Source organism: Falco naumanni, chromosome 13, assembly GCF_017639655.2.
Source record: "Falco naumanni isolate bFalNau1 chromosome 13, bFalNau1.pat, whole genome shotgun sequence".
In the NCBI taxonomy this organism is placed as follows: Eukaryota; Metazoa; Chordata; class Aves; order Falconiformes; family Falconidae; genus Falco; species Falco naumanni.
Genome location: NC_054066.1, coordinates 3290948 through 3303120, shown reverse-complemented (window position 1 = coordinate 3303120; position 12173 = coordinate 3290948). Strand labels below are relative to the sequence as shown.

Sequence of the window (12173 nt, the reverse complement as noted above, 5' to 3'; positions counted from 1 at the left end):
AGAGATAAGCAATGGAAAACTGGATCTCAGAATGGGAAATGTTGGATAGTCTAAAAGTATGCAACGCTTCCCGGCCTGCCCGAAAGCAGCACGATGTGCTCGTTAAGTGCCCTGTAAAACTGATGGACTTCTCAAGTATTCATTTTCCAGCTTCTAAATATGTCTGTTTTGAAAATGAAGAGTCAAGTAATTCCATTGTTCTCTGTGGAGAATTATAAATGGGTTTATGATAAAGGGAAAGTCTGTTGCTGATATGTTAGCATGGATTTCAGCACAGACAGGCCAACTGAGCCAGCCAACAGTCTGAAGTGGGTCTCCCTTTCCCTTTTCATTGCTTCGGACGTGAAGGATATTAAAACTGTCACAGCCTTTATAAATGAAAGCTGCACTGTGTCTTCATCAGTATTAGATCTCTGAGTTTTTTGTGTGTGCGCACAACTATTTGATAACAGGTTTACGAGCCCTAAGAAAATATAACAAACCCTTTACACATTATTCAGGCACATGTGTGTGATGCTGAACCAGGATCCACGTGGAGCTCCAGCCAGGTGCAGCTACCCAGGGACATGGATGTATTCCCTAAACACTATACCTAGAGAGGGCCTTGTGTGCGCAGCCAAGTGTGTGGCCACATCCATACTATAAATGACAGCAAGCCCCAGAGCAGGTGTAGAGCCAGGCAAATGCCTTTTGCCCACTCTGCGGAGGGCTAACTCCCTCTGAAGGTGCATCCAGGCTGCACAGTGCTTGGCCCAGGCTCCTCTGGGTCCCCAATACAGTTATTCTCTCTCGTCATCTTTGGTTCTAGATGTTGCATTAAATTGTGCGTGCCAACCATTCAAAAGCAGCCATTGTGGTTTTTGCTAAAGGGTTGTTATATTAGATCTGTAATTCCTCCCTCCAAGCAATTTCACACCACCAGGCGTCTACACAAAGCAAGGGCTGCGCTGTTGCATGGAAAAGAGCAGCTCTCGTAGTACAGGTGCATGGTGTATGACCCCAGAAGGCTGGCTGGGAGCAAACTCACGGGCCAGGGCTGGGACTAGGGAAACAGAAGCTGGTAAGGGACCAGACTAATAAGCTATTTGACAGCATAAATGCATTACATTTTCAAGTATTATAGAAAAACTGCCACAAAGTCAGTGTCACACCTTATCAAACACTTTTTTGTTTCAAGTTCACAAGTTAGAAAATTTTGTAAATGAATACACAAGGCAAGAACAGCTATTATAAGAGATAACTTTAGAGCTTTTGGAGCTGCTAAATTCTACACTCTGAGGAAAAAGCCTCCTTCCCTTGCTGGAGATACCAGACAAGGTTCTCTCGCCATTTTCTGTCAGTAAAGATGCCCAGAAAAATATCAGAAACACCTGGAGAGACCCCGGTCTAAAAAGATCTCAGCACTAGGGTCAGACACACCCCACCCACCCCCTTTCAGAATCGCACCAAATACTTGTATTTTCAGGAAAGTAGACGGTTTTGAAGACATGCACATCATGCTTCAACTGTGAAGAGATGTGAAAGTTAATTATAACCTGGGTACTTTTGAAGTGCCTACGTGGAAGGTGCATTTTGGAAATCGAAGCCCTCTGTAATACTTTCTATGCTCTTGGAAGTTTGGCACCAAGTTGTCTCAAAAATCTGGCACTTGTCAAATGAAAAGCATCAAGGGCTGGACGGAGACCCTTGGCTTCCCTCTAAAGCAGGCTCCCATCAGGACCCTTTTTCCTGGGAAAACCTAATTCTCATTTGAGAGATACAAGCAACAGAGACTCCACAATGACTCAGTACACCAGAGACAGGGAAAAGAAAATTAAATCTTCCTAGATTCTGACCTTTGTGCCATGGAGGATCTCTCTAGGAACTAGTGACGAGGAAGACAACAAAGGCTGTTGGAATCTGCTCGGAAATAGGAAAGGGAGAGGTGGCACATCCAGTTCTCACTGAACTGGTGAGAGGCAGCCCAGTACCTGCTCCCAGAAATAAAGCAGCTAACTGCTAGAATTGCTTCTACTCCCTGTTATACAGGACCCATTCGCACCACAAGCAGCCAGCCTACAGGAGCACCAGCAGGAAAGGAACAAGCTGAAAGGTGAAATTGCATGTCAAGGCGTATTTTGTTTGCTTAGAGGTTTTTGTTTCCTTTTTTTGTTTGTATTTAAATACTACGCTTCTGCCAGGTTGAGCATGTTATTCCACACAGTAGCATCCAAAGCACAATGAATCACTTAGCAGATGGAATTATTCCCGCCCCATCTTCCCATGATTGTTTTAGTCACTAGCCCATCAAAGGTTTGGTTCTCTTACCTTAATGACTTCTGGGGCCTGCTGAATTGAAGCTGAAACAGAGTCTCTGGAGGCAGCCCCAGCACAGCCTTTTTGCCCCGCAAGGAGGGTCTGTGAAGGAGTTGTTAAAGTTTCCTGAAGAATCTGCATCACTTCCTTCTCCTTGGACAAGCTTCCCTTGCCTGTCTGGAATTCCACGAGTTCCTGGGCAAAGTCCTCAATGCTTTCCAGGATACGCAGTAAAAGGGCTTTGTCATCCTCTTCCATTTTATGACCATTGGTTTCCATGATTTTTGACAAAGGGGAAGCAGGGTCAACAGGTTTACTTTTGGATTCAAGAGCCAGCGGTAGTACCTGCCTACCCTGCCACCCAAACACCTGCAAACCAGCAGGTTCGCTCTCCTTCGGAGAGGGTTCCCTCAAAGTTCTCTCCATTTTCTGTGAGAAGCACTCCAAGTCCAGCAGCAGTTTGTCTATCTCATCCTTGTCTATCTTACTGCACGTCTGTTCTCCTCTGGAGATATCAGCTTGGGAACCATGCAACACAGCATCTGAAACTGGTTTTAAAGGACTAATTTTCTCAGAAGTGTGGGAGAGCTCAACATCTCCCACTCTGGCACGTTCTGCTTTAGCATCAGCAGTTAGATCTGAACAGCCAGCTAGCTGGTAGCTGCGCTCTAAACTCTCCCAGCCCCCTTTCTGCTCTGCCTTCTTTATTTTCCCTAATGTTCTTACCCCATCAGACTCCTCCTCAATGTACAGAGCCTCAGTGGAAGACATGCAGTCAGAAGGGCTCGTGGCTGGTAACTGAGGTAGAGCATAAGCATCTTTCACAGCTCTCACACTGTTCTCGCATGGGACGCCGCAAAGGGAGTTTGAGGTGAAGCTCACGGTACTTGTCTGGACGGACTGAGAGGTGCTCGTCACCTCACACTGATCACCTGGCAGTCCGAGAGGAACTGCACTGGAGGACGGCAGCTGAACAATATCTTCATACCTAGGCGGCTGCTCATCTCCAAATACTGGGGGGAAGGGAGTTTGCTGCAAGCCATGAAAACAGTTAACCAGTTCTGTCAGGTCACTAGCTTCCTTGTGTCCTGGTGGTTTGAGCTCAAAGGGTAGCTTTTTCAGGTAAGAAGAAAATCTTGTCATCAGGTTCATATATATCATTTCTGAATTAGCCAGGGCATCGTTGCTGCTCCCTCCACTAACACTGTCCGCAGACTTCTTTTTGATGCAATGTTTTATTATGTCTGTGCACTTTTTCAGATCCTCTGAGCATTTGAGCAAGATGTCCAAGCACACCTTTATATCTCCACCAGAAGAACCATCTAGCTTGTGTTTTTCCAAAATCTGAGTAATGAAGTTTTCTTCAGAGAAAGAATGAAGGGAGAAGGGAACCACAGGATTCATAGCAACTTCTGGAGCATCACTGCTCTCCTGCCATTTCTCCACAGGTGAGGGACTCTGCAAAAAGCCACACGGGGGGCAGTTCTCATCATTGTTGAAGTGCCCATAAATCAAGTCAAAATCAAATGACCGTCTGCTGAATGATTCCGACCGAACTTTCCTTCCCTTTCTGTAGGCCACGTGACTGGAAGAGTTTCTAGGCTTTTCAAAGGAGAATTCCTTTATTTTACCACTGGCAAGGTTTATCGCCTCACCAGTAATGTCTTTTAAACTGCTGGAGGTTTGCACTGAAGAACCCTTTTTTATTCTTGGATTATTTGGGAGGATTTGGTGATAGTCCTCATTTCCAGGCAAGGCAAGTCCATTTCCAGGAACAGGAATTTTATGGTCTAGGTTGGCATCTTGGACACTGAGCTCTGCACAGACGCTGTGGTGGGCAACTATGCATGTCACTCCTTGCTTAAACACTTGGCAAGTCCCTGTGCAGTAATGCACCGTGTGCTGGAAGTGCTGGTCTATCACCACACTGCTGTAGCAGTTCACAGAAGTGACCATGAGCCTGTAGGTTGCTGCCATAGCACAGATCACACGTGGAAGCGACGCTTCAAAATTCACCACAAACTTAACAGGAAAAAGTTCACCCCACACACACTTTTCACAGCCACGCCAGATTTAATAAAAACAACCTAGTGTCAGTTGAAAACACTGAAGCTACATGAGAAACTACTGCCTTGGAAAGCCCTAGTCAAGTCTGGAGTGGTATCAGCAGTACAGTTACAACAATTAGTGCAACTTGCATATGGTTTAATTTAAGGCAACTTGATTCTTGTACTCCATGCAGAAAGCTTTGCTGATCAGAGATGCAGCACAAGCCGCTCCATCTCCAACGGTCCAGGTAGCTTCTCCAGCAGGTCATAAGTTTCCATAAAATCTCCAGAATCATAAAATTCAGCCAGTTCTTGGGCAGAAGCGACAAGGACAATGATTTTTGTTTGACCTTTCTCTCTTTTTTGGATGGGTCAGCAAGAGACAGATAACCAAGTAGCACGCACAGACAAAAAATCCACAGTCTGCTTGTGACATTCCCCTCTCACAGTGGTAAGGTAGGTCCCTGCAACAGAAAAAGGTGAACATCATTATAACTCTTACGTAACATGCAGTCTTGTCTACTACCGAACATATGGCACCAGACCATAACCACCAACGCGCAGGCTTGTGCAGAATAAGAGTAGGCTGATATTTTTCCTTCGCTCAGATCTACCATATAAGAACACTGCTGAGGAGCTAGCCTATATTTATACACAGGCTCTCTGTGCGCCACCGTTTTAACAGCTCTATTTTAACCACTCAATTTTTTTCAGACTTGCTTTTTTTCCTCCCCAAACTGAACAAAACGTTACCCCTAATTCTAATGGAGTAAGACATTCTGGTCATGTTGTGAATTTCTGACTTTGCTTTTCTCTGCTGCTCTTCGCCTTATCTTTAGAGTCTCAGAAAATGACTTTCGGGATTTCCAAGTTCTCTGGATTATAAAAAGCTGTGAACAGCCTGGAGCAAAGTAGATGAATGCCTCTAAGAATGCATGGCCTTTAGTAAAGGCCACATTGGCTTCCATTAGCCTTTCACCGAGGTCTCTGGGACCCTGGCATAATATTTTAAAGGAGGAATAACTGTTTTTCTTTCTCTTACAACCCATAAATAGCAGCGTATTTTATTAAGTCAGTCTGCTGGTGTATACATCAAGAACAGAAAGTAACATTTGTTTAAATGTTAAGCCTGTGAAAACTAGGAATTGAGTGCTTGACACTTTGCATCACCACTTCCAGCTGCATTTCCTATCATCATGCTCAGAATTACATCAGAAAAAACAAAAGTGGCTTAACTTCATTTTGAAAAGATAGGAAATCCTGAATTTAAGGGTCTTAATTTGTAGACATTGTTTCATCTCTTTTAATACTTCAATAATCAAATTAAAACACCCAAATGAAATTCTGAGTACCATCTATTCCTGTACAAACCAAAAATCCATTTCATAAAACACAACTGTATCACAGCTAAGTCACACTACAGCACAGGCTTATTTTGTTATTTTGAAAAATAAATATCTAGCACTATGTGAAAGCACCTGATGAAAGGACTGCCCACCACGCACATTACATCCCACCTACCTTAGCTCATAAGCCTGTACAAACGTGCTACACAGAAGGGATGGACCTTAGAGTTTGGTGCTGTTGTAATTAAGGACTGGGGATTACACAGGACTGCTAAACATACAAGTTTTACATATTTTAAAGCCTTAATTTGAAATTGAGAAGCACTAATTTAAGAGTATTTGATGAAACACAATGTGCCGTGTCTGCTTATCGCAATTAGGTATTGCACGCTGTAAAGAAACCTTCCTGATTTGTTCTGTGGATCATATAAAACATTGAAATGATTAACCCAAGACTAAGCACTGCTCCAACTGCCATGCTGGTATCTGTAACAGGCTGCCACCTGCCCACCAGGCACGGCGGGCCAAGCTGCATGTTGCATCAGGCAGGGCCAGCTCCCCAGCGAGCCTCCGTGCTGCACTGCTCCCCCCTGCACCCGCTGGCACTGCCCCAACGCCCGCAGGGATGGGAGCGCCTTCCAGAGGGATGATCGGAGGTATGAGGTGTGCCCCAGCCACAGCAGTGAGTCAGGGTGCCAGGGGATAAAGGGCGTAAACAGAACCGTTTTTAAACCCCCGGGTGCTTATACCATCAGGCATAAACCTGGGTAATAAGACTCCACACCCTCCAGTCACTTGAGTCTTGGGCTTCGCCATCAGGTGTGCTCAATGCTCTGCTGAATCACAGCCACAGTTAAAAAAAAAAGTACTATTGGCTCCCCCATGTCTTCATCTTATAGGACTTAATGGGCTTTGTTCAGACAGGAAACCCCATGCTTCTGCGCCTCCGGAAAGTCTAATGATCCACAGACTCCCTGAGCACACCTTCTAACACATCCAGGGTAAGAAGTGCTGCTTTACCTTTCCTGAGCCTCCATCAACTACAGACAAGCTTTCTGGCATTTCCTGAAATAAAAGTTATATACTATTTCAAGAAAGTAGAGATCTTCAGGACATGAGATTTGATGAAGAATTAATATTGCATCTAAAAAAGCATATTTTTTATGACTTTCTTCTTTCTTTCTCAGAGCTCTTTCCTCCCTGCGTGTTACACACAGCAAGGAGAGACTGGTTTTTTTGCCAGCAAAGAATAGTCTGTGTTTACACCTAATTTGGGAAAAAATTACATCTTAAGTTATTTCTTAATTAGAGAAATAATGCATTAGACTCACTATCTCCTTCTGCTGTATTACTCCAAGGATGATTTCCTCCCTATACATGTAACTCTTCCACTGGGACCAAGTCAGTTCCTCCAATCCTTCAAACCACCTTCAAACAATGAAGCTTTTTGCATCTGTAACAGTAATTTCACAAGGAATTCTTCAATGAAAAGGTCTCCTAGATTGCCAACCTAAACTGACTTTTTTAGTTCAACTTTAGTTCAACTTTTTCCAGCTATGGCCAAGTAACAACGCTCTTCCCACCATCTTATCTGTTTCCACTTCATACCTCCCAAACAATGGTAGGTGCTCGTGCCTTCAGCCATGGCTCGGCCATGGAACAGTCAGCCAGCCCTTCCCGCTGCGTGCAAGGCAGGCCCTCCAGCCACGCTTTCTGCCTTCTCTAACCTCTTTCCAGTTATTCTGTATTTCTCCAGCACTATCACACAGCACCATAACCCAGATGCACAAGGCTAACACAAGATCGCTGCCTCCTGCCTCTGCTGTCAGCACCTTTTACTGCTTTGTCAGGGAAGGACGCAATCCAAGAATCAATACCAAAACGCCGATATCCTCTTTTCAACCAGATTAACTAATGTCTTCTCAGTGATTGTTTACTAGATGCTTTATTATCACTGCCTGCAAAAACATGCTAAGGTTATTCAAGGTACTCGAGTACTTGACTCCAGCCATACAAGACCAAAAAAAGAAAATGCTACAGGCAGCACAAATGCATATAGATGCAGAGCAGAAACTGTTTTTCTCCGTTTTCCACTGGCTTAACCAAGGTAGCATACCTTGCAGCTTTATTTAACAGTGATCCATCAAACATGATCCAGCGTGTAAATCTAGTCAAGACAAAACCCAGGGGAAGAGCATTCCTGTTATCAGATGTTGGAACCTGGTCTCAAGCTTGGCTTGAATGGGCTTTTGTTGTGACTTCTGGTTGGTGACTAAAACCTATTATGAATAGCAACAATGGAACGACTGAATGCATTAGGAAACACTCATACTTAGTCCTCTTCAGCTAGCCATTTCATTCCAGTTGCGACTCTAGAACAGCTCCCAGTTCAGATATAGGGTAGAAAGAGTCTGTAATCGGGACTGCTGCCATGAAACCAACTCCAACCCTGACGATACAGAACTGGCTTCACAATATAAACTATGAATGAATAGGGCTTCTTGTGTGATCGCAGAATAATGCTTTATGTCTTTCCTATCTGCGAGATGACATGAATCACTTTCCAAAGGAAAAAATTATCGCAGATACTAATTATATAAAAGGTTATTCTATAAGATACACAAGAAATTCTATTCATGCAAAGATTACACTGGAGTTAAATAACGGAACAATGACAATCTGTTAGGATGGGGACCGGCAGCCAGCACTTGACTTACTTGCAAACTGAAGTCTAGGAAGCTACGGGACAAGCCTCTATTGCCTCTGAAAGTCTCAGATTTGGCAGAAGTCTTCTTGAACTATTCTCTGCAGTACTAGCAACAACATTATTAGCGATCAGAAGTTAGAAAACACCGTAACATGCCATATAGCCCTTTCTGCACCAGCACACAGCATGGCTGTCACTATGTAACCATGCTCGTTTCTAATGGAACGGGTGGTAGGATAAGCTCTCCGGTTTGGTATCCTTGGAAAAAAAAAAACAAAACAAAGACAGAACAACAGGTTTGCCATTTGGAGAGCCATCAATATAGTTGCAAAACTATCATCCTATCTACGTAATCAGGTGTCAGGTCTTACTCTTTTAGAGGCGCTTGTGGTGACAAAAAGTAGCACGTAACTGCATCTTCTTATTTAGAAATACTAGACTTTTATTAATTTACTGAACAAAGTAGATCTGGGAGCAAACTATATTGATAGGAAAAAGAAGCAGGCAAATAACAAAGCGATGTTTTCTTTCAAAGAAATTTTTGTAGCAAATCCACTGCTGAATTCAGCAGAAGTGTTACAACGAGCCATTTACATCAATTATTTTGAATCCCATCACAAAGGAACTGATTTACAATTTGCTATCACTTGCACAACTTACTTTCCAAAATAGTTTGCATAGCAGACTAAAAAGAGTAACTTTTCTTTCTAAACTGAAGTTGAAAGAAAAAAATCTGAGTTGCTCCTCTGTCCTGTATTTCTCATATATTTACAGCTTATAATATAAGCTTATATACATTTTTATGTCCTTAATGGCAGCATGTATAATTAATCCAAAAGGACTGCTTCACAGCTAGGACTTAGATGGAGCTGCAGCTGTGATGACTTTTCAGTCCTTACGACCAGTGGGAATGTGACACACATGCATATATTTCAGCTACAGTAAAAGAAACCATGTACAATTGCACCTGTAAAGTTTTAGGATTAGCAGTGCTTATACCACTTACACTGGCAAGGCATCTTGAGTTTAAAGATGTTTTAGCATCAAGCTACTTCATGCTTTAGACTGCAGCAGATCATAATGATGACAAATATTGACTTGCCTTATAACCCAGGTCAGAGGATCTGACCTAGCCAAACTGAGTACTCCTGTTTGAACCAGAGCACATTTCTTCACCTGCTCAAGTGTTTCAATATTTAATTACATGCACTATAGAAAAGGGGCCATTGTTTCCAGTTTGAGTATGTTCAAGATCAGGTTCCAGCAAACAGGTATCAGGCTTTCTTAAGCTAAATTAAAGTCATTGCTATAGTCCTCTTCTGAATTGTCTGTAATTTGTTATTGTTCTTAGAAAAACATAAAGGAGGTGGGACTCATCTCATTTAAGCTAGCTACCTAGAAATGAAGCGTTAGGTACTCCCTGTAGGCAATGCAGAGAGGCAGGCACCTCAAAAAGAAAGTCACCCTACTGAGCTTAAAAAACCAATCTAATTTTGAGATTACGAGTTAAATTGGATGAATCTCATCCTTCAGGATTAAACAAGAACACAGGAACAACTGTATCCATCTTCAACAGCATCCGCATGCCACTACTCAAGGAACAGTATTAGAAAAAGATGTATGGTGTTTCCTAGGGGTACTCTCCTAGCCTCCAACTGTTTTCAGCTCATGTTGAAGCTGGATGTGACTTCTGTGTACTTAGTAACCTCCAAAGGATATGCCTCCCATGTGGTTGGATATCCCCTGGGTTCAACAAAAACTGTTTGCACTCAGCATCTTTTGACAAGACATTCTACCGCTTGCCATCCCGCCCAGTTCTGTCACTCACCAGCTTCAATACGTCAAGTTCAACAGAGCACAAACACTAGACTTGTACACACATTGTCCACAGCATTCCTGCATTTAGAGAACTCCACATCATCCCTCTGCCTTCTCTCTTCTGGGATTATTAGCCCACATTTCCTCAGTTCTTGTATAGAAGCCACTTTGCACCTTTGATTTCTACTGCCCTCTCATACACTCTTCTAGTTCAACTACACACTTTAAGATGCAGGAACCCAGACTGTGCACAAGACCCAGAACAGATGAGAATCACATTCAGAAATAAATTTTTTAACTGCCTTTCAAAAATTATCACCACCATCTAGTGCTTTCCCCTTCCAAGCCTCACTATTTTCAGGTATACATTCTCAAGTGTCTGCTCTCATAACCTCCTGGGTTAATTCATACATTCTGTCCTTACTACCTATCTTTCAAGAAGAAACAATGATACTATTGTCCTTTGTAAAACGTGCAGGGACCTACCGATAGAACCTTCTATGCAAGAGGAAAGTATTCACTCAGAGACCAACATTTTCGTACAGTCTCAAAAGAAAGGTTAGGAGACAGGCAACAACAACAATCCAAAGGTCTTGAACAGCTTGTCTGTGATGAGCGAGCGAGGCAGACCAGGCATTTCAAAGTAGAAGACAGATTACTTTAGAAGAACACAATAATCTTCTACAGAATCATGAATGGCATGGGAAGGGTGGCACAGGGTCTGACTACTCGCCTTCCCCTCCAAACCAAGAACTAGGTGTGATCAAGCAATGCTACAGTAAGCAGGTTAACACAAGCACACACACAGCAAACTTGTGAAATGTCTCCAAGGATGCCACAGATCCAGAAAGGTTCTGGGAATCAAGGGGCCATGTTTTAATACCTATTCTGTCAAAAGTCACTGCCTTTTGCTTGGGCACCACTTGACACCATTTAATTCTTGTCTTGTTTGGATGACAAAATAAACAAAGTACAATTGCTTCATATTTCCGTGGTTGCAGACTGCGATCATACCCCCTCCTTTTACCCATCCTACTTCTAATCATGTATTTTCCAGGCTAAGGTCCAATTTATTTGATTACTGTTTTTATAAAAGCTGCTTCAATCATGCTCTTCAGTGTTTTTCCCTAATCCGACCACAGCTCTTAGGGGCAGACATTCTCTCCTCTCCAAACATTGACGGGGGTTACGTTATTCATTACACAAACATACCATGGATTTATACCATGGCTTTTGCTCTGCTTCCTCTCCTTTTCCTAGAGATCTCAGTCATTTCCATTTGCACCCCTCTACCCTTTTTTTTTTTTTTTTTGACTGCTGCCATAAGAGTTTCACAGAGCTTTATCTGCATTACTTAAAAGATCTTTCCTGAATGGCACAGATTCTTAAGAGCTCATCACTACGTAGACACTGTTAGCTGTTCCTCCCTGTGCACATTATTTTGCATCTACTAGTATCAAGTACCACTGCCCTACAACCACGTACTGTGAGAACCTTCTGCAACTCCAGCCACCTTTCGTTTCTGCTACCCTAATTTTGTGCTTTTCAGCATATGCTGTCACTTCATTACTCAGCCTGTCTTCCAGATCACTTATAAGTGTGTTGAGCAACACAAGCCTGAACACAAGATCCCCCTGGGATTCCACTAGTGATTACTCTTCACTAGAAAAGATGACAGTTCTTCCTACACTTTAACCAGGTATTAATTACTGAAAAAAGCTACAGTCCTACTCCATGGCAGTTCATTTCCTTTAAGAAGCATTAACAAAGAACTTTGTTAAACCATCTCTGAAAATCCAAAAAAACCAGCAGAATACTTGTTCGTTTGTCTCTTGTGCCTTCTTGCTGAATAGCTTCAGATCTTCTAACTTTACCACTGCAAGAACGCTAAAGTCCAGCTTCAGTTGAACTATGAAGGTCACTGCAATGGGAGCACTCATCAAGGCAGGCTTCCAAGTA

The 12173-nt window shown here is 42.9% G+C and overlaps 1 protein-coding gene across 3 annotated transcripts in view; it reads right to left on the bottom strand.

The window, feature by feature from the left end:
• LOC121097117 (serine/threonine-protein phosphatase 2A regulatory subunit B'' subunit alpha-like) overlaps positions 1-12173 on the bottom strand; it is a 56318-nt gene that overhangs the window by 39475 nt on the left and 4670 nt on the right. For all 3 annotated transcript variants that reach the window (XM_040613880.1, XM_040613879.1, XM_040613881.1), the window contains exon 2: positions 2308-4807. In XM_040613880.1, the coding sequence (XP_040469814.1) occupies positions 2308-4272 (1965 nt within the window). In that variant the 5' untranslated portion in view covers positions 4273-4807. The remainder of the gene's footprint in view (positions 1-2307; positions 4808-12173) is intronic.